At 36.9% G+C, this 24261-nt stretch overlaps 1 protein-coding gene across 6 annotated transcripts in view; it reads right to left on the minus strand.

Moving 5' to 3' along the window:
- SPOCK3 (SPARC (osteonectin), cwcv and kazal like domains proteoglycan 3) overlaps nucleotides 1–20930 on the minus strand; it is a 539501-nt gene extending 518571 nt beyond the window's left edge. For 5 of the 6 annotated variants that reach the window (XM_032298609.1, XM_032298608.1, XM_032298607.1 and 2 more), the window contains exons 1-2: nucleotides 20607–20711; nucleotides 19978–20160 (exon numbers count right to left, since the gene is read on the minus strand). In XM_032298609.1, the coding sequence (XP_032154500.1) occupies nucleotides 19978–20160 (183 nt within the window). In that variant the 5' untranslated portion in view covers nucleotides 20607–20711. Of the gene's footprint in view, nucleotides 1–19977; nucleotides 20161–20606; nucleotides 20712–20823 lie in introns of those variants that run through there. The other variant, XM_032298605.1, reaches the window with a different exon arrangement.
- Between the last annotated feature and the right edge of the window lie 3331 nt (nucleotides 20931–24261).

Consider the following 24261-nt stretch of genomic DNA (forward strand, 5'->3'; position numbering starts at 1 on the left):
GCCTATGCTCACTGATGGCAAAGTAAATGGCAAAGTTGCTCTTCTAGGCCTCAGTTCCTTGCTAGGGAAAGAGCTCTGCCCTTCTCATGTAATTAAAAAAAAATCAACCTAATGTTTTATTTTTGTACACGGAATAAAACTGCTTATATGTGCAATTTCTTCCAATGTTTGTGCAAAAGCAGATGCAATTCTGTGTGACACGGAGTCAGAATGCCATATAGATATGTCACAATTTATTCAAAATTGTAAATATTTTTAAATCTTTTCTGCTATTTGATATTAAATATTCCAGATTTTTCTCATGTTACAAAACTGCATTAATAATAACAGTAGAAGTTCTAAGTGATATTATAAGATTAACTCTCTCCCCATAACTTAGAAAACTTAAATATTTAACAAGAAAAATTTTATTTTATTGTGGTCTTTCGTCTTTTCAGCAGTATCATCTGGTATTTTACGGAGAAAATGGAGCTATAGTTTGAAACATAAACAGTCTGGCCAGAAATATTCATTTAAATATAATGGAGGAAATAGAAATCTCTTTTTTCCCCATGATCAATTTCAACACCAATTATAAGCCAAAACATCATAGTTTCATAAATTCATAACCTTGTATTACCAGTGTTTGATGATGAAATCCTAAAAGATGATGCATCATGAATCTTGAATCCTTAGAAATCTTACAAAAGAGCACTAAATGTATAAAATATCACATCACAATATAAATGAGCAGTCACCATAAAAAACAGTAAACGTCAAGGTGGCATTTCATCACATAAATGAGTTTATCTATTGCACTGTCACAAGATTGCATGATATAAATATTTTTATTTTTTATTATGATGAAAACTGAAACAATATAATCCAATACTATAAAATGCTATGGTAATATTGAAGCATTTACAGTATATAATTTGATACCAAATTATGTTCTCAAAGGTCTCATTTCTGCTTTTGATTTTGAGTGTAGATGCCACATTTACTAAATTGGCTGAGGATGTCTTCCAAGATGTAAAGTTAGAAGAGGTTTTAAGAATACAGCAAAGCATAACATCATGAAACCACCCAATAGGTAGTATTTATAATGGTTTTACTATTACATTTATTACTGTTTCCATGTAGTTTAAAGAATGAAATACCTATAAACAATAGTTGTCATTATCTTTCTTAAGTAACTTTATAGCATAGATTATATATTCAGTTGTCTCTCATTAGTATTTTAGATTCTCCAGAATTAAATGTATAACACTATACCATTATAAGCAAAATAAAAAAATGTTTTCTGAAAAATTGTGATTTCAATTTTGTTTGGGGTACTAAAAACATTGTCATTTTTAAAATTCATAAATAAAACTTCAAGTTACTTAACATTTCTCAGATTATTTGCTTCTCAGTAACAATCATCTGGCTTTTCCCAAGTGATTATTCTTATCATATTTTCATTATAAAATTAGATTTAAAAGTTAGATTACAATAGATGCTCTTCCAGAAAACACAAAGTCTATAAATTTCACTTTTCTCTAATTTTACATACAGAGAATGAATCTTAAGAGTGAATCTTAGAATCACTTGAGTCTTAGCAGCAGGTCACCAATGTTTCTTCTTAAGTAAGATGTTTCTCATTTTTAGAAATTTTGAGTTCGGACAAGAAGCAGTGAAAATTCTTTATCTAGGTTTGAAAGCTTGCCTTGGGGCAGCTAATTTCTGTGATGACTTATGGCAGAAATCCAGCAGCCTACTGCTGACATTTTCATAGTAATTATAGATCAGGAGTTGGCTGCTCTCAAGAGCAAAAACGTGTTGCATATGACATGGCAAATCCTTGCTTATACATATATATTTACTATATAAATCAATATATTTATTAAACGCATATATTTAATACAGTTCAAACATGGTAGTAAAAAGTGTTCTTGTAAAGTAAATGAGTTTAAATGCAAAAACCAAAATTTGGGAAAGACTGACTAGAAATTAAAAAGGAACATGTGCTCCATAACTGTAAGACTCAATAAAAAATTTCTACAAAAGAAATAAGATAAAATGTTAAGTTAACAACTAACAGTATTAACCTGGGTTGGGGTGTTTATTCTAACTACTAACTCCTATACTTAATCTGCAGAAAATGGGTTACAGTTTGCTTCACTTACTCATATTTGAATGTTTTATGCGTATTCCTTCTGCACTCCTGGAGTACAAGGGACAGACCTCTGAGGAAACACGGCTTTTTCCACTGCTGACCCTGCCTCTCAAATAGTGCTCCAGGTAGTCATGGAAAAGACAGGTTGGATTTGACCACAGAAATCATGGAAGAGATCATGGAAAAAGGGAAACATAAAAGCGGGTCATGAAAAATGAGAATGAGATAAATAACAGGGCAAAGCCCTTCTTTTCCAGTAAAACAACTCACCACGAATAAAGCACAAAAAAAGAAAGAGCTGCAAATGTGGTATGAAGATAGGTGATTCCTGATTTGTATGAAGAACACATGAAAGAGGAAATAAGGATAAGAAGGCAAATGAGGTTTGGAGGCAGGTAGTGAGGAGTTTTTGCATTTGGGTATAGGAATATTGGACGTTGTTTGGTGTTGACATCTGAATAGAAAGCTCCTGGTGAGACCAGTCTATCATCAGGAACATCCTGGGTACCTGTGAAAGAGCTCACACTGCAGGATTGCCTTGATGAATTTATCACTATCCAGGATCTGGATTTCAGCCCTGAAGCCTCAGAAACCTGGTTCTGTCAGCAGAAAACACGTGTCAGGAAGACTGGTACATTTGTTCCCTGAGACTGAGCTATATTAAAATCAGAAATTTGCTAGGTGATCATGGAATTAAAGAAAGGAAATTTTTTTGATCTGTACATGTTGTAGAACACTAGACTAATGTTAGAAATGACCGCTCTCTTTCCTTAGCACTGGCAAAGGTTGCCTGTATAAATGATTTTTCTCTGTCTCATTTCAGACTCCTCCTGGTGAACAGTCTTTCTCCAAGTATATGTTACAATATTTAAAGAGTCTCCAATAGACTTAGGAATCACATGATCTCCCTCTAACTTGACTATACATCTATATGAACTGATCCATTATATGGAGTTTGCAGTTTATCCACCAAAAACAATCCTGTTAACAGATTTTTGGAAGGCAACTTATAGCTGGCAGCTATATGCAATCGTATTCTGTAATAAAGTAAAGGATTTATGGAAGCTTTTAAAGAGAAGAACAAGAGCAGAACTATTATTTGGGAAAAATTAATTGATCAAAAAAGCATTAGACGTGCTTGCAGGCAGACAGAAGCCTGAAAACATGAAGGTTATCAACACGACTAGCCTAAGGGATAGAAAATGAGGATCTGGCCCAAGGAAGAGTGAACAGTCTTGGATTTGAAAAATACTGCAGAGAAGACCCTGACAAAACATGCAAGTGATTTGATTCGGAACACTGAGGAGGAAGACAGAGAGTTGAAGGAATCAGCAATAATAAACTTCCTGTAATTACAAGGTCATTTAAAAATTTTTCGTATAGCTTTAAGGATTCTGTTCTGCAGAAATGACTTTCATTGCACAGCTCATTTTTACCTATGTTTTAACTAATCACAGCTGAGAACTATGAATTCTTTGAATATTATACACAATTTTTTGCATATCTAAATATTTTCTGAAAAAGTGACCACAGATGGCCTCAAATTCTGAGCTTCCGTACCTCAAAATAATTAAGAATTTTTAGCCCAGAAGATTAGCTTTGGAAAAGCATCAGTTTAATAAATGTAGAAACACTTCATTAATTATATTGCAAAAGTAAACACTCATAATTGAATGACATTATAGAAAAATCCTAAAATAAATACAAATAAGATCAGAGAATAAACTACTTTGCCAAACTAAACACATATACAAATTGCCTTAGCCAATGGCTTTACTAAAGACTGAGAAACAATTTGTTAAACACTGAAATAAAATGTATGTGGCTACTTTATTTGCCTTTTATTAAGGAATATGAACTTTAAAAAGAAAAGTTTGTTAAAGAATAATTTGAGTATCCTTGGACAATTTTATTTACAAGGTTATTTCAGTTAAAAATTATAATACAGTTAACCCTCAGTATCCATAAATTTCACATCCATGCATTCAGCCAACCACAGGCTGAAAATATTTAAAAATAAAAAAAAAAGAATGGATGGATGTCTCTCTACGAACATTTACAGATGTTATTCTTTTCTTGCTATTTATTTTCTCTAAAAAATACAGTAAAGCAGCTGGGCATGGTGGCTCATGCCTGTAATCCCAGCACTTTGAGTGGCTGAGGTGGGCAGATCACCTGAGGTCAGGAGTTCAAGACCAGCCTGGTCAACATGGTAAAACCCCATCTCTACTACACACACACACACACACACACAAATTAGCTGGGCATGGTGGCGGGCACCTTGGGAGGCTGAGGCAGGAGAATAGCTTGAACCTGGGAGGCAGAGGTTGCAGTGAGTCAATATCATGCCATTGCACTCCAGCCTGGGCGACAGGGTGAGACTCTGTCTCAAAAACAAATAAATAAGCACAGTAAAGCAACTATTTACATAGCATTTATATTGTATCAGGTATTATAAGTAATTTAGAGGTAGAGTATATGGGAGAATGAGTGTAGGTTACATGCAAATACCATACTGTGTTATATAAGGAACTTGAGCATCCATGGATTTTGGTATCTCTCATGTTGGGGATGTCCTGGAAACAATCTCCTGTGGATACTGAGAGAAGACTGTACATGAAAATGTTTCAAAAACCTGAAAAATATGCTACTGCAAATTTGCATAACATACATAATTCTATTCATATGTCCTTTACACAGCTTGATTTCTAGGGGATTTAGCCAATATATTTAAGAAAGAAACTTGGTGGTGGATATACATAACTTATACCCAATTTAAAAATCAATCTGAAATACATATTTTGATATACTGAATGGCTATACATGATATGAACATTACAACATTGCTATAAAAATTAAATTGTAGATTTTTTATTATGCCATCTAGGAGGAAATATATAGTTTCATTAAAGAAAAAAAGTTCAACCCACAAACCACAAGGGTTTTAGCAAACAATAAACACAAATCAGGAACATCACAGTATAGTCCAAAAACAAAAAGGTGAAAATTAAATTATCAAAGTCTAATAACTAAGAACATTTTTTAATTACAACTTCTAAATCATGCAACTACCCACCACTTAAAAGAACTACTGTTCACAAATATCTTACTTATGTTTCTAAGATGGCATATTTCTGAATAGCACTTAAAAGCTATTCAGGAGCACATAGGCTGAACAATCAGACGTCAGGGAACTGCCCTTAGCTCAAAAATGATCCTGCATTATTAGCAAAGTAAGTGTCTGAGATCCCAAGTAAACATTAACTTGGCCTCAGATGATGTGTTGACGTTTTACTTGACTTCTGATCCTAGTTCCAGGAGTAGCAACGGGCACCAGGGGTGCTTTTGTCATCTTTGAGGAGAATGCCAAGCTTCCTCTAGAATCCACACATCAGAGCAAACAGCATATTCAATAAAGAGGTACTCCTTCCAAGAATAAACATAAGACTTTTTGTAGCAAAGCCAGGTGGCTTTCAGCTACTCAGAGCAAACCATACAGCTTTGAAATTAAATGTCCAGATCTCATTCACTGACCTAAAAACTGCCTATGGTTCTCAATCATATTCCAAACTTGCTTCATGGCATGCATTTAATTTTTTTAATATATTCCCTAAAAAAATAATGTGGGATGTTCTTTTTCCTATCTTGACTACTAATTTGTTATTTGAATCAAACATGTCATTCCCCATAGACAACTTTCCCATTTTTAAAAGTTTTTATATAGAAAAATATGTAGACTAAAGACAAAAAATATTTTAATTCTGAAATAAACAATTTTAAATGACAATAACATTTTCAAAGAAAGTTAATATATGTAATACGAAATTCCAGGGGTAGTATACTAAATGTGTGGTCTATGTACAAATATCACTTTGCCTAGTGTTACTTTCAAATTTCACAGCTTCAAACTAGCACTTCCTTAGTTATCAGTATGGAGCGTGCCTTTAATTCACAATTTCAGTAAGCACAATAGTTCTTTAAAACTATCAAGTGTATAACATCTCAAATTCAAAAAAATATATTTTATGTCAAGGAAAAATGTCTCAGGTAATACTAGGTTAATGCTGTTGATACAATGTTCTAGAAAAGTTCTGCCTCAGGGAATGTTCATTTTAGATGAATCTAACTGCCTCAGGGACATCTAAGGAGAATATCAGATGTTGCCAAGGGCAATTTAGGCAGCCTTACTGGAAGACTAGCAGGTTGCCTATAATTTCACACTATACTGTATGCCATGAAAGGCTATAAATATTATCCTGATATTCTAAAACTGATTCTCAGCAGATGCTAATACCATGTGTTAAGGCAATTAGCAAGCTCATATTTCACAGTATACTGCTTATAGTCCCTATGTAAATATTTTGAAAGTCACAAAGTAGCCTGGTGATAGAAGAGTACAAGTGAGCTGTGATTAAGGGACTATCAAATTACTATTTTTAGGAACTATATCTAATATTTTATCAGTATTGAGGCGCACAATGGCCTGCAATGTTTTATAACTCAGAAGACAATTAGATTAAGTTGTGGCATTTTTGGTTCCTCTCTCATTCCTCCTAAATGAGATTTTACTTGTGCTAAGAATAAAGAACTCACAGAATTATCTGGAACACTCAACATAAAGATTTCTAGTTGACTGAAAGATTTAATTTTCATCAGAGAATATTCTATATAACCCTTTAGTTCACATACTTAGTATGAAATTTAGCATTAAGTTCTCTGTATTTTAAAAATAAATTATAGAAATTACTGAATTTTAATTTATTCTATATTTTCTTCAGTGTAGCAGATTAATTTTGCTTTTTGTTTTTTGCTAAAAAAAACTCCAAAACAGAATCCATGTTCAGTGTTATTGTTCATATCTTAAATGAAATTCTAGATATAGAGGACTTCAAAATATATGTAGACAACAAAATATTCTTAAAAACTTACATATATTCCAACCTATCTTATATATGATAGGATTTCATTTTTAAGTCAGTAACATTAAATTTCTCTTTGATATTCAACATGGAAAACAGAAAACTACATTTTCTACTAGGACAGAGATTGGTAAGTTTTCTTAGAACTCATTCAACAATGATTACAATTATATTGTATGTGTTGATTATATATAATAAGTTGTGAACTCCTAAAATTTAATTTTAAAAAATAATTCATTTTTCATTTCCATTTTACCTAATTTGATAATAGGAAGAAGTTAATGCCTCTTCAGCCAAAAACAAGGCGGGGTGGGGGCACAACTCTAGAAATTAAAAATTAGGCACAGTAACACTTTAAAAAACAGCTTCCAAAGATGTTAAATAAACTTACAAGCCAAACAACAGCTACCGTAAGAAATTTTTTTTTTTTTTGAGACAGGATCTCACTCTGCCATCCAAGCTGTAGTGGCACTGGTATGATCATGGCTTACTGCTGCCTCAACCTCCCAGGTCAAGCAATCCTCCCACCTCAGCTTCTCCAGTAGCTGGGCCCACAGGCATGTACCCATTAACACCCACCATTTTTTTTTTAATTTTGCAGATAGGAGGTCTGGCTTTCTTGCCTAGGCTGGTCTCAAACTCCTGGCAGCAGGTCATCCTCCCACCTTGGCCTCCTAAAGTTCTGGAATTATAGGCATGAGCCAACCCACCCAGCCTAGTATTTCTTTTAACAGCTATTTCTGACCAAATAAAATATTCAGACCTGCACTGTGACATCAAAAAAGGTCAGTAATAAAAATGTCAGTAATATGATGCAGTCAAATATAGTATCTCTATAGGGATAAACATTACTATTTGAACAGTATGTGATTTGAAGCTACTGGCATTTGTAAGACTAATGAAGGACAGGCAACTAGAAGTTTCCTACTGCAGCTTCAAGATACACTGATCAAATTATAGCAAGATCATAGTGATTCTGTATAAAGGACAACACATTCAAATTACAAACCTTAATCACTTCCTTGGTTAAAAAGACTAACCGTAAGTCAAAATATAGAAAACCAAGCCAGACACGATGTGCAACACCTGTAATCCCAACACATTGGGAGGTTGAGTGGGAGGATGGCTTGAGCCTAGGAGTTCAAGACCAGCCTAGGCAACAAAGTGAAACCCCAGTCTCTACAAAAATTAAGAAAAAAAAAAAAATAGCCACACATGGTGGCACATGCCTGTAGTCCAAGCTACTTGAGAAGCTATGGTGGAAGGATCACTTGAGCCCAGGAGTTCCAGGCTGCAGAGAGCTATGATGGCACCACTGTACTAAAACCTGGGCAACAGAGCAAATAGTGGACTATTTATTATTATTATCATTATTATTATACTGTAAGTTCTGGGGTACACATGCAGAACATGCAGGTTTGTTACATAGGTATATGTGTTATGGTGGTTTGTTGCATCCATCAACTCGTCGTCTACATTATGTATTTCTCCTAATGTTATCCCTCCATATCCCCTAAATCTCTGACTCTTAAAAAATAAATAAAATAATTAACAACAACAAAAAATTTGAGCTGTCTGTAATAACTGATTTAAACTGGTCAACTGTTAATTAAACAAACAACAAACCCATAGTCTTTAGAGTTGAAAAGTCATTTCAAACTTCACTGATTTTGAGCAGGTTGATTAAGCTTGGTGATACTGACTTACATTACTTGTGAAAGAAGATTACTAATCTCTACTTTTTTGATTAAAAGACTTTCCAGAAAAGAAAAAAACAAAAAACACGTAACCCAATTAAAAATGGGCAAAAGACCTGAATAGACGTTTCTTCAGAAATGATGTATAAGTAGCTAACAGTATAACAAGATAAGCTCAATATTACTAATCATTAGGGGAATGCAAATCAAAACCATGAAATCAACTCACAACCATTCAGAATGACACCAAGAACAACAACAACAAAACGTAAATTAACAAGTGTTAGCAAGGGTGTGAAGAAATTGGAACCTTTATTCATTGTGAGTGGGACTGTAAAACAGCATAACCACCATGGGAAACAGTATGGCAGTTCCTAAAAACAAATTAAAAATAGAACACCATATGATCCAGCAATTTCATTTCTGAGTATACATCCAAAGAACTGAAAGCAGTATGTTGAAGAAATATTTGAATACCTATGTTCATAGCAGCATTACTTGCAATGGCAAAAAGTTAAAAGTAACCCAAGGTGTTTATTGACAAATAAGTGAGTAAAATGTGGAATATACAAATAATAGAATACTGTTTGATCTTTAAGAAAAAGGAAACCCTGTCACATGCTACAACATGGATGAAACTTGAGGATATTAGGCTAACAAAAGCCAGTCGCAAACAGACAAATACTATTGTTCCACTTACAGATCTAAAGTAGTGACATTCCTAGAAACAAAAAGTAGGATGGTTTTTCCTAGGGGCAGAAGGAAGGGTGAAATGGGATGTGGCTAAATAAGTATAAAGTTTCAGTTCCGCAATGAAAACGTTCTTGAGATTGGTCATAAAACAATGTGAATATACTTGACATTACTGAATTATAGACTTAAAAATGGCTATATGGTAAATTTTATGTCAAGTGTTTTTTACCACAATTTAAAATTTTATGTCATGTGCTTTTTACAATTAAAAATTATATGTATAATTATATATACTTATATACAATGAAGAATATAATAATTTAATAACATATAAATAATAAAATTATATAGAGAGATTATACTAAGTAAGATAACATATTTAAAGTGTCTAGCATATAACAGACACCCCAAACAGCATTAACAGATGAAGAAGTATTACTCTCCTATGTTTAAGGGCAAAGTTTCTGGAGCCAAAATTCTACTACTGGAGGGAGGTCCCTGACCATATTTACTGTCTGTGTGATCTTGGCCCTGAGTTTCCTCAGCTACACAATGGATTAAAAGTTGCACATTCCTTACAAGGATATTACTAATCAACACATTTTTCTTAACTGGTTAGGCACAGTGGATCACATCTGTAATCCCAGAACTCAGGGAGGCCAAGTAAGGAGAATCACTTGAGCTCTAGGAGTTCAAGACCAGCTGGGACAATATAGCGAGTCCCTATCCCTAAAAAACTAAAATAAAAGTGAACTTATAATACTCCTTGCATGTAATATGCCATATATAAGTGATTGTTATTATTATATTATCAATTTCTATACAAGAAAGACTGTCATTATAGTTTTATTATTAAATTTTTAGCACTTGCCTCATTTAATGTTTTGGATGAGTGCATTTTACCATCATCATCCTCTATAGCCAAAATAATTCAAACTTTGAGTTCCCATCTACATATAAAATACAGATCTTTTATGCATTTAGCTTGTTTTTCAAAGTAATCTGGCTAGAAAAACAGCCATTAATTAAATTAAAATCTTTTAATTATTTTCAATCAAATATCTAATCAAGTTGTATTTACTTTATAAATTCTGAGACCATAGTTTTCCAACACATATTTTTCCATTTTTGGCATCTTGCTTACTATATACACATTTAGCGCACTGCTAACGATACTGTATTTAGACATAATTACCATACTTAGTTGGAATTTTCAGAAAATAAAATAAGGCAAAAAGAGGAATCCATGATAAAGTAGTATGGAAAAGTTAAAATAGACTTTATTTTTTCCTTGTGTATTCAAAAACATAGATAAAGATGTGGTATGATTTTATTGATGAAATGCTATTATAATCTGAAAATAGAAATATTAGCATATAGTTCATTCCTAAATCCATATAAAGAGCTTAAGTGAATGTGGAAAAAGAAGGAATTTCTGTATATGCCACTTACTATTTGATTGTGTGTATAAAATAGCTATGTATACTAAATATAAGTGCCTTTTTAAAATTATGTCAGTAGTTAACCAAGCTACCAAATGTTCAAGCCTAACAAAAAATAATATAACTACATATTGCTGCAATAAAATGGTACTTAAATTTTATTTTCTATATTGAAATAGCATAATTTAAATAATAACTTTTCTAATCAGTTATGAAAACTGAATACTGAATTTAATTATCTGTTTGACAATAAGCGTGATAATATGGCTTAAAAGTATTCAAAGCATACAAGCCATATACAAAAACGAAAAAATCTACCTCACACGGATTCTTAAGATTATTATTATTTATTCAACATGATGCTTTTAAAACCAATAAATGAACAAATGAAATTTAATGATGCTATTTCTGAAGGATCGAATAAAAAATTTTATTAGGCCATTATTCTTAAATTGAAATAGAAAAATCTGCAATATATATTTGGAGGTGGGACACAATATTTCTGATTCAGACCATTATTTCCTCGATAAAGGAATCAGCTTGTGAGCAGAAAATTGAAGGCCAGATGACTTCTGGTTTAAAAATATTAGGGAAAGCATCAATCCTTTGGAAGAAACGACATGACTGCAAAGGAAAAATAACTGTATGAAGACTTTTTAACCTACCCTTTTACCTTATATATCTGTAAATTATATTATTATTAATTTATGTGTAATAAAATATTAAGCAAATTTATATAATCATCCCTTGTAAGATAATCATGCCATGAATATGTATGAAAAATAATAAATAAATAAGAAAGTTTTTATTTATCAAGTAGGAAGGAGGAAAAAAAATCAAGGATCTCTCCAAAAAACAAAACCTGATAGACAAATAGACCAATTCACCATCTCTGTTTATGACTCAGTTAAGTAGCTCTCAAGCATTCTAATTGCCAGCAATCTGCTATGTCAAGGGAAAAAAAACTCTAAAGATTAAAGGCTGTATGGGAATTCTGGCAAATCTGATTTACTGCAGTTTTTATTTCCTAACTGTCCCAGAGAATCTAGAACCAAAAAGACTGGTTTCTTTGCTTTCAAGCCTAAGAGCTGCATGAACCTGGCAAGGGTGTCACTTCTAGTATTATTTCAGCCAAATGTTGTTTGTCTTAATTACTTTCCTTTTTCTGCATCAGAGGAAACACAGCAGTAGCAGCAGGAGAGTATCCTGTTCTTTAACAAAGAGATGTGAGAAGTAAATTCTGATTCTTTCCCACCAATCACCATTAATGCCTTCACACAGGAATTCCAGACCTACCACCAAAGACCTACAGCTCAAAAAAAGTTTCACAGAAGACAGGCTAAATGATTCCACCAAAGGAAAACAGCATTGGTCAGTAGATGCAGGCTCTCCTTAACAGGGTAACTTTTTGGATAGTCTTCTTTGGTTTTTGACGTTCAAAATTTCCTCTTAGATGTTAGCACACTACTACTTTTCACCATACTCCTACACCTAGAACTATGTACTAGGTGTCATAGTTCTGGCCCAACCAGCACTACTCAAGCATGTCCATCATGGCTAAGAGGATATTGGGATAATATAGAATTCAAAAGACTGATCAGGGAAGGAAACAATGGACAGGCAATGATTAAAAAAAAAAAAAACCCATCAGAGGACACAGGGGTGAAGACCGAGAATATCTTCAAGAGCTACTGAGATGACTGAAAGAGCATAACCAGATATCACAGTTACCAAAATTTTCTCCTAGTGCTGAGTATTGCTTGCTTTCTTTTAAGGGTCACTCATTCTCATTAAAGATTAAATTTCCCTATGTCCCTTGCAGCTAGGTGTTGACATGTAACTGAGTTCAGGCCTGTGGGATACAAGTAGACGTCATGTGTGATCACTTTCAGTTCAATTCTGGGACAAGGTGATTGTCCTAGATTTTCTCTCAAAACCCTCCTGTTAGTTAGATTGGAAATGGCCATTAACAGAGAAGCTTGCTTAAGGGAGTCACCATGAAGCCCAGGCTGGACACCCACTTCTTGATGGTCTCATGTTTGGCCAGCAGAATTCTATCATTTCTCAGGTGCTCTGATTCAGGGTCTCCTTTCTACAGGAACTGAATCTCTCTCTAACCAATTGGCAGCTGAGTCAGGTGGAAATGAAAGAAATAAATCTGAACTGTCAGTAAAGTATCTGGACTTACCTATACAACCATTAATTAAAGTTCAGTAGTTGAAAAAGAAAGGGAAGATACTAGTGCTTGATATTACCTATTAGGCAGCAAAACTAAAGATATTTGAGTGACAGAATTATGTTGTCAAAGAGAAGCTACGGAAAAAGAACTGGACAAATTGGGAGAGGGAGCACTGTGATGCACCCTAATGTCATCTGCTGTTGACTATTCTGAGACTGAACATGACAGTTTGGACACGGCATTTCTATTTTGACACATTTTGGAACTTGTAGGACTTAAGTGGTTTAATACATATAACTTTACATTTTATAAAAATTGAATTTTTATATAAATTACAAAACTGGGCTTGAGGTGATCAGAAATGGAACTGGCCAATAAAAGACAACACAGTTCTAAAAAACCTTTAGGTAAGGATGTTTCAATTGGCAATGTGTTTTGAATATAATGTCGCCTCATTTAGTAAATATTTTCTAGTGATAACTCTGAGACAATTATTGTGGTAATGCCAGGTGAATTATAGGACTGTGGAGAGGAAAGTAAACTATAGTCTGTAGCTGTAAGGAGTTCACAGTCTAATGGAGTGTCCAAATCTGTAAACTAGAAGAGGCAGAAAGAGGAGAAAAGATGATTTTCAGAAATGAAAAAGACATATAAATACTCCAAGAGCTTACAGGACTTGGATAGTGTTTATAGAAGTCAAAGATCAGCCTTTAAAAATAAGTACATAAAATGAAATAAAATTATGACCCAGATCATGAAAACTAAAGTTGTATAAGAACATAAAATGTCACTCTGAGTCACAATCATAAGATCTAAAAGCATCCAACCCCAAAGTCTTACTGTCAGAGTAGCAAAATAAATGCTTTATAGCAGTACACGATGTTCCTTTTGTATATCTAGCTAAAAAGTTTAAATATGTAATCCCAAATGAGCTGACTAGCTGTAAGAAACAGAAAAGCACACTGTGTCCACACATGTAACAGTCAATGAAATCAACTTCTCAAGTTATAAGATGCACAAAACCTAACCAGGAAAAGAAAACAAAAAACAAGGAAACTTAACATGTCTTAACATTTTGGGGGTGGGTAGATGGATATTGGCGTTCTACTCAACATGTTATATATAATAACTACACACAAATATGGTGCATACAAAAAAACTTATAGCACAATATATAATTGCCTCTGTTTTTTGATTAATCTGTTATCAACTTGACATACACACATATAATATATACATAACAGATATACATTCATGCATGAATCTACACATACTTATAAACATATATAACATACACAGCATAATTGTTTCTCTTACTTACAGTTTTACACTTGGTTACACTTTTCTAATCATTCACTGGAAGTTAGGAGAGCCAGAGAGTTAAAAGCATTGTTTTATCCTCTTTAATTTCTGTTAGGATGAACCCATGGAAAATGGACTAAAGTTCTGTGATCAATTCATAGCTCTGGACAGAATCTGATAATGTGATACCAGCTAGAACTAAGATTCCCTCCAGAAACAAGCAGATGAGTGGACATTCTCTGACCTGCCTTCCTTCATTATGTGATAACTGATGATAAAACCAAACTTAAATCCTGACTGGTAAGCATGATAGTGGTTGCAGTAGCGGGTTTCACAAATAGGGGTGTGGAATTGATACTATGATCATGGCTTAAGTGGTATCCTGATGACAGAAACAACAGTCAGGATGCTGCCAAGCCTAGCTCTTTGCTGTTGTACTCACTGGCCCCAGAATTGTCAAAGGTTGCCTATTGCTTCTCTTAAGAGGTCAAGTGCCTCTCTCGATTAAATCCCCCCATGATTTAAACAATATGAATAATAGTCCAATAAAAATACTACTGCGTGCTACAGTCTTCACCAACTCTATCTGCAAATAGATACACTATATTCACAAGCTTTTAAGAACTAAACACAGTGCCCATAATCATCATAAAAGCAAAAGAGAGAAAAACACTCATGATAATGCACTCAATTAACTGTGAAGAATTCCCACGAAATGCCTGTGTTCTCAACTACAGTGAAGTACAGATAATTATTATCAGGGTTATAAATACTGCTCCATAGTGAGAAACACTGGAAATGTACATTTTCATAAGAATTGGATCTCCATTATTGAGAAGGCATTCTTGTACAGAAACAATAGTAGTTTATTAAATATATCCAAATTATTAAGAAATGTTTAATTTTATTTTTGATACATACTTTTGAAAAGTATAATACCATAACTTTGCTGCCAGAAAAAAAGGATCCTTCAATGGTAAGGGTATACATGGGGCTCAAGAAATACAACCAGGGCACATCATAAACCTAAAAAATATACCGAGAGAGCATTCCTTAAATATTCTCATTGCTTGAATTTTAATGTTCTCTAGAGCCATAGGATACTTTATTTTGCATAGACATAGAAACCAATTGTTCTATTTACTTTCTAACAACAGTAGAAGTTGACAGACCCTTGGGAACCTTTACTCCTCTGTAGCCCACTAAGTGCCAGGAAATATCCCTCACCATCAGCCATTATCTCTTAAATAATCCATACACTTAAGAACCTCACCTTAGATGAAAAAGGAGAATAAAAAGAAAAAATAAATTATAATGTTCTACTTACTATTCAACAGCCCCAAATCAGGTATTTTTTAAAAGTCAATGTATATTGAGTGCCTCCGAGACACGTCAGCCTGTATTCTATATTTTCCCAATATTCTACATGTCCTTAAGCTTATATTAAAGTTAAATTTGTAAAGTTAAATTGTAGAACCATATTATTGCATTAAATATATCTGATGGATATCGAACATCACTGAAGGAATAAATGTAAACTAAAGTTTATTATAGTTTTCACAACACTAAACATTCCTTAAAACAAAAAGTTCAAAATGGGCCCCAGGTATTTTTATTGAAAAACAAATTTAATCTAGAACTATTTGAATTTCCATTAAAGGGCACAATCCTGTTTTTATTATATAATTTACATAAAAATTAACATGGCCGTCATTCCTCTTTTTTCTGGTTCCTAAATACCGTATTTGAGGGCTTCTCATATTCTATCTTTGTCATCCCTAATTACTGACTGCATGTATTTCAGTAAAATCAGTAATAGATAATTTTGATAATGTTATTATACCATGTATTACTAATAAATTCATTGATTACAAATTCCATACTCATTTATTACATGATAAAGGGTATGGTTTAATTAAACTATAAAATATGTTTGAAATATGCAGTACATGAGCCACCTGAGCTAATAATTCAGTTTCCTCATAATGATCCTGATTTACAATTCTCCTAATATATTCACAAGAATGGGATGAATGAATCCTTTACTCCAGCTCTGGGAGAAGATAATGGTATTCCCACAATTTTCCCACTGAGGAATCTTGGGTACTTAATTTTATCACTACCCAACAGGGACCCTCATCAAAAAAAAAAAAAAAAAAAAAAAGCATGTAATCAGTATATCTACTGAATATATCCCATTGTTGAGAAAGTTATATGGGGAGCTTGGGGAGGGATAACATGGGGAGAAATACCAGATGTAGGTGATGGGGGATGGAGGCAGCAAATCACATTGCCATGTGTGTACCTATGCAACAATCCTGCATGATCTGCACATGTACCCCAGAAACTAAAGTACAATTTTCAAAAAAATTACATAATTATAACCTAAGTAAAGCATGCTGGTTCTATCTACTGTACTCAGGTTTAAATGTGTTGACTTTTCTGTATCTTCAGATTAAGTGAAACTTTTACGTTTTCCTAAAACATAGATATTAAAATGTCTATCAGAATTTTGATACTAATAACCAAATAAATTAATAACTTTCAAAACAGTGAAAGCTCTTTACGTCTATAGCATTAAACATGGTACATTCCAAGGTCCTTCAAAAGGACAACAAAGGTAACAAACTTTATTCAACAGACACTGCTAGCATAGAGTAGTCAAAAGTCTTTGAGGTTTCTTCTGCATTAACACTTTCTCGCTGTAAGCTTGTCTTTGCTGTCATTACTTCTCTAGCATTTATATTGGGAAAATTGAGAAAATGAGCCTCAATGACAGCGGTTCTCATGCTCACCTACTCTCACGTAACTCCACCCATGCCCTTTGTTCCTAAAGCTTTCTTATAAATAAATTATATTTACACATTACATATAAAATATATAAAGAGTAACATTTTCTAAATCATTCAAGTTAAATATAATGCTAAATTATATTTTTAAATTATTTCAGATAGTTTTCAAATATATTTCAAAAGAAGGAACAGTTCAAACTTTCACTAAGGAGTTACTTGTAAAACAATGCTGATTATGTTAAACAGTTACTTGGGAAGAAAAAAAAATAAGGATTAATCTCAGCAACAATTATGCTGATGTTTTCCAAGGCTTTTTTTTTTTTAAATAAATAATTTAATATGGGGAAAAAAAGCGCAAATGTACCTCACAAATAATATGGGGAAAAAAGCACAAATGTTAAATTGTTTCTCAAATAAGAGGTTCAGAATTCCATGTTTCTTTGCCCTCATATAAACTGAGTACATAAATTCATTATTTAAGATATCAAAGCTCATGCAGAACATTTAAAGTTAGATTCATGCAGTAGAGTATTATTTCAAGTAATGCCTTATCACCATGTGCCTCCAGCTGCAAATGAACTGAAAAATAACATCCTGAAAGCTACAGAAAAGATTATTAAGCTAATGATTCCCCAAAAGGGAAAGAATGCGAATAAATAGCAGTGGGATGGAAGCTCTAGATAAGGATTCTGTAATATGCACCCTGAGTTATTATTTGAGAAACCACACTGTCAGCATACATTTCATCATGTTAAGAATAAGCAACAGGTGGTTCACCGGTAAAACATGATAGCCTTTATCGGCTCCATGCGCTGCAGAAGTCATCTTTACAAAAATGTAACTGTCTTACTAAAATGGTAATACTCAAACCTGATGAAAGTTTTTCCAATACATCAGTATTATATTTTTAGGTATTGCATATACTTCAAAACAGATATTTGCTTACAATGTATCGGTAAATCTTTTGAAAAATTATGTACAATTTTGATGGACTTTTTGCTTGAGATCAGAGAAGAACATCTGAAAATGATATAGCAATAAAATACTGTCTCTACGGAAATTGACTGCATAAATTTTAGCATATTTAGTTCTATAGTAGACAACTCAGCTTGTCTCAATAGTTTAAACACATTCACAAACTGTCCAAGTCACTCAATAATTCAATAAACTGAATAAAGTAAGAGAATACGAAAATACTCAAAATTTAAAATACAATTTAGAGAAGAAAGCTTTTATCTCTGCTCCTGGTGAAGGTATTAGTACTCCTACAATTCTCCCACTGAGGAACCTTTTGTAGTTGATTTTATCACTAACAGAGCTAAACAAAGAAACAAACAGAAAAAAGCAAATAGAAAACAGCATGTAATCGGTATCAACTAGACATATCCCATTGTTGAGAGGGGTTTCAAAAATTCATTTCTAAAAGATTTTCAAGCAGCCATTAGATAATGAAATGCCATAATGTGAAACAGTGTTCAAATACTTATAAAATGTTCAATATGCTTTACCAATTTCTTTAGGTGTAGGAATATCTCACTTGCTTGCTTTTTTCCTTGTACTCAACATAAGTATAAACTTAAATATGCAAAAGTTATGCTTTTATAAGGGCATTTATTTAGTAATAAAATGATTCTTAAGCTTTGTTCATAAAGTATATAGGCAAAGTTCTCTATTAAATATTCCCAATCAACTGGCTACACCTAATGTTAAAGTAAGAATGAGTGTTTCTTCAGGAATCTCTCTGCTAGGTTTGGCTGTCAGCTACCTCCTGAAGAGGCTGAGAGAATGGGTTGGGGGAGGCCGGATGGAGCTAGCTTAGGCTCCGATTCATTTTCCCTAGTGGTGCCCAAGTCAGAGCTGATGGCAGAAGTTAACCCATCATCTCCAGGTAGTGCACTGCAGGTGGACTCCAAGAGAAATTCCCTCCAGTGTCACGTGAAGGACTGGCCATGTGCCTGTGAACCTGTCCCGCTCCAGGCCAAGTGGGCTGGGGGGGGGGACCCCCCCATCAGGGCGTCCTCTTCCTGGGACCACCGAGTTCAAGGCTTCCACGTGGGCGGCTCTCACCCGGCTCAGCTCACATCAAGTGAGGAAAATAAGGACTGGCTTCGGGGGTCTGAACCTGGCTCCCCCTTAATCTCGGTGGTGAAAACTCCACGGCGGAGGGAGGGAAGTCTACAGTTTAACTCCTTCATGGCTGTCACAGACCCCTGCCCACGCACCCACTCCTCGAAGACCTCAGGGCACCGATTCATGTTGGAATAAAGCGAAATTAAAGTGCATTACGAAGTGCTGTGGATTAAAGTCACGCCGAAGCGTAAACCTGGCCGACCCTTTAGGTCATCGGGAGCAGTTCAACGAGTGCCTGCTGGGGCTGCCACATGCCCTACAGCCAGCGGAGAGCGGAGCGTGGCTTTTAGAAACCTTCCCTCAAATTCCTTAACGGATCATTAGTAAAGGGATCGATCCCAGGGACTTTCGCAGCCACGCCGGGCACTGGCACCGAGGCCCGCAACGCCGCTGGGAAGTGCGGAGGGAGCGCCGCGCTTTCAGCCTCTGGGGAAGGAGGGCGCGGAGAGAGCGGGCGGAACCCGAACTCGGGGCGGGAGGAGGAGGCGGGACCCGGCGAGACCCGAACTCAGGGCGGAGGAGGGGCGGGACCCGGTGGGACCCACTGAGACCCGAGCCCGGCGCCTCAGGGATGCAGCCGGGGAACCGGACGGGAGAGGCCGCGAGCCGCGATCAAACCCCACCGCGCGCCCCCGAACCCCCTCCCCGGAGCCCGGAGCCGCCCCCCGCACCCGCGCGGCACTCACGTCTCGGAATTTGTTCCAGCGCCCGGCTTCCTTGTCGTACTGCGAGACCGTGCTGAGCCACTGCTGGTCATCCAGGAAATTGCCGCCGTCCGAGCGCCCCCCGCCCGCGATCCCCGCGGCGGCCAGAGCCTGACTGCACCAGGCGGCGGCGCACACGCACAGCACTGCTGGGACCCGCAGCATCTGGGGGGACACAGGGCGCGTTAGCGTCGGCGAAGACCAAGGCCGGGGCCCGGAGAGCTGGGCGAGCCGCGGCGGACGCGGAGGAGACCGGCTGAGGCCGCGCGTCACTCCCCGCAGACTGCGCCCCACGGCCCCGCGCTCACGCGCAGCAGACCCGGGAGGAGGGCGGCGGGTGAGGTCGAAGACCGGGGAGGAGGGCGCTGGGTGAGGAGGGAGACCCGAGAAGAGGTGGGGTGAGGAGGGCGGCGGGCGAGGACGGAGACCCGGGAGGAGGGCGCAGGGTGAGGAGGAACCCGGGAGGAGGGCGCTAGTTGAGGAGGGAGCCACGGGAGGAGGGCGGCGGGTGATTAAGGAGACCCGGGAGGAGGGAGGTGGGGTGAGGAGGGAGCCCCAGCTCCAGCCCCAGCTCCGCCGCCAGGGCGCCCCGCCACTGCCCGGCACCTCACCTTGTCGGGAGCCCCACGGCGCCCGCCGCTCCCGCGGAAGCGCAGCCCGGCTCTGCCAACTCGCCGCGCTCAGGAGCCGCACGCGCCGCCGTCTCGAGCCGTCCACTCCGTTCCCTCCCCGGCGCCCCCCCGCCCCACGCGGAGCTCCGCTCACTCCCCCCGCCCCTCCTCCTCCTCCCCCTCCCCTCCTCCTCCTCCCCCTCCCCTCCCCCCCCACCCCCCCCGCGCGGGATCCGCTGCAGGACGCTCGGCTGGAACCCGAGGACGAGGTGGCTGCGCGCCTGAGAATCCGGAGCAGTTCTACACCCCTCCCCCTCCTGAGAGGGGCTCGCGTGGGAGCCGCCCGCCCACCCCGCGTCCGGGAGGAACACGGCGCGCCACCTCTCGCGGCGGCTCTGCCACAGTCTCGGGCGCGCAGGCCGGCGCGGGAAAGAGGAAGGAGAGCTGAGGAAAACTTCTTGGGTCCACAGACTCGAATCCCCGCGCTTCCCGCCCTGATGGCCTCCTGCACCCAGCTCCGCCCTCCAGCAATGCCGGATACCCAGAGGTCTGGGGAGAGCTCTTTAATTTCAGAAAATTTAAAATTTGTGTGAAATTCCGGATTATTACCGAAAGCGAAGTTTCATGTTAGAGGTGGCAGTTTTTTTTTTTTTTTTTTTTTTCTTTTTTTAAAGAGAGAAGCATCACCAGGTAAGACGTTGGAGAACACCTATATCTCCCACATACTCTACCTGCATTTTTCCCTTTATAAAAACTCCCTGGCAACTGCACTTTGCAATGTTGAACCTGAATCAAAAACTTTTAAAGCCTACTGTCTCCCTCCTGCAAAACCAGAAGAGAGTTTTGAAGCCCGAACACCAATTTTGTATTCCATAGTGCATTTATGACAAAATATTGGCTTTCCATGTTTTTTCTACATACTCTAAATAAACTGGGAGGAAAGCAGTAATTAGCCTCCTGTAGAGAGAATCTGATACAGAGAACCTCTCATATTTAGAGGATTTAGGGGAAGTGAATATTTCACGTAAATCAACAAACGTCTGCAAGCCAATAGACTGCGATAATATTCTGTATCACTATTTGAATTATTAGAGATTTCAGCCAAAACTACATCTCCCAAAGTTATGACCTTTGAAAATTTCTAGTAGCCTCCAAAACTTAAGATATTTGAATAGCAGCAGCACACTTAAATGTTTGGAGGCTACTAGAAATTTAGACTAGATTGATACAGTAATACAGTAAATGTAAGTACATTTACTGTGCTATTATTAATATTTATTAATATTGATAAATTTATTAATGATTAATATTAATTTCTATTTTTAATGTAATATTTCCAAATGAATGTATAATACGTATGGTAGGAAATATGTATGTAATATTTGTATAGGAAAGAAAGTACTATTTTTAACTTAGAAAAAAAAGATATTTTTCTCAATTGCCCCCATTTCTACTGTGATGAATGGAGAAAAAGCACAGAACTTGCAATTCATGGGAGGGAGCCCTGATAGACACAAACAAATGTCAGAAAACTCTAAGAATGTAGATGTATGCTAATTCTTCAAAGATATTTATTTTAGCCTATCCACAGAGGGTCATTGCCATGTAGTTGACATATTTAAATTCTTGTTTACTACATTTATCAAGACAGTAGTAGTGGTGGTCCATCCTCCACTATCACCGTTTTCTGACCCCCTGGTCCTTCCACCTTCCGCTCTCTACCTCAAAATTTGAAATACTTTCTTCTTAATATCTCATTATGGTTTATAACCTCATTATTTCTAAATTTAAATCTAATAGGGGAAGCACAGAAATTGCTTCTTATGAGAAACTGATACTCGGCAGAAGTCAGTAATTTTCAAAGTAAAAATGGCTTTCAAACCTTTGTAACTTACCTTTAAAAAAGTTGCTATTAGCTAGAAAATATTTGATGAGGAATGATGTTCTAGTACTCATCCCCTTCAGCATCTGCTATGCATTTTAGCTCAGTAATTGCCACTATCTAAGCCCAACATGGTCACCTTTAGATTTTTGGAAGCACATATATTTATGTTTATACCACATCCCTTCCCCCCAATACATCTATTTTGTGGCTGACTCTCTAATATTCATAGCATGTTTTCACATCTGACTTTCACTGGCAGCTTCCCATACTGCATCTCCACAGGGACTTCTCCAAGTTGTGAAATCTGTTGAAAAACAAATAATGACAGTTGAATGCATCTTGGGAGAAAAGGCTTTGATAGGGTCTTAAACTCCAGATCTGATGATAGAGTAGGATTCACCAGCAAACTGCAAGTTTAAAATTCTAAAGTGGTAAGAGGCAGAGTGCACCTGTCTACAGTGTGTTTGTGTTGGCCTGGTGTGGTTCAGTCACCCTCAGGCTCCTACAGCTCCTTAAGCTTCTCTTTTCAAGCCATTGTCATCTTCTAGGTTAAGTGACTAGGCATCCAAGTGTAATAGGTGTGATGTTGTGATGTTATTAATCACAGGGAAAGCTTTCTGTCAGTTTCTCTATACATCAACATTTGAGTCCTCAAACAGCCTGCTTTCAAGCTTTAAATAATCCTAGGGGAATTCACACTTCAGTTAACAACTTGGTTATCAGTTATCACCTCAGTGGGGATTCATTGAAAGCTTGCTGAGAGCAAAACACAGCAGGGAAAAATAAGGAAAGAGGTTTAGGTGGGAGGCAAGATACTGGTAGAGTAGTCAGGAACTTTGCAAATCAAGGGAGGTGAGTAGACAGGAAATACCTCACTGACTACTTCCCAGTTTGTTGGAGAGCCAGTTTAAGAAACTGGAGAAGCCGTAAAAGCAGAAAGCATGGTGCAGCATTGGAGATAGGTAGAAGGCTGGGACTTGATTTTATTTTCCTGATCATGGTATACAAAATTGGAACTCACAGCAGGACACAGGTCTTCAAATTCCCAGCCCCTTTGCTGTCACTCAGCCACCTCATGCAGAATCAAAGTTGAGATATGAAAAGCCAATACTGGGGCCACTGCTAGATTGAACTTTGCCTTCATATTTGTTTAGCTGTCCCTTTCTTTCTCTACTAAACATTCAGTAAATCAGTCCACAAGTGTCTATTATCAAAGATGTAAATAGTATTTTTGATAGGTATTATTTGAATTCATTTCTTCTGTAGGTTTCCTTACCCTCATTTTCAGACTTGCCACGGCTCCAGAAAGAAAAATACTAACCATATATAATGACAGCTGGTCCATTTCTAACCACCTTTGAGGTTAGATCTGTGAAGACCTTAATATAACTCCATTTAAATGCATGCACATACACGCATGTGCACAAACGTGCGTGCACATACACACACACACAGCTGTCTTTCATAGGATTTTTTTTTTGCAGTGAATATAAAAGCATGCTACTCTGTAATCTGTAACCAACATGAGGATATGTAGGAAGGGTCCAATTTAATGCACATCTTCCATCTGCCAGACACAGAGCCAGTCTTCACTGCCTGCCTAAGATCCCATAGCTCGTAAGTGCAAAGGAAAGTTCTGGAGAATGATCAAGCCACATTGTTTCTAGATATTTTTTTCTGCATGTAGAAGTATCTCTGAATCATCTTCTGTTTATGTTCTTTAATTCTACTGCCCCCATATCTTTCTTTCTCCACCTGTTGCATATTTAT

This window comes from Sapajus apella, unplaced genomic scaffold (genome assembly GCF_009761245.1).
Source record: "Sapajus apella isolate SASKATOON/1434 unplaced genomic scaffold, GSC_monkey_1.0 scaffold39, whole genome shotgun sequence".
Taxonomy (NCBI): Eukaryota; Metazoa; Chordata; class Mammalia; order Primates; family Cebidae; genus Sapajus; species Sapajus apella.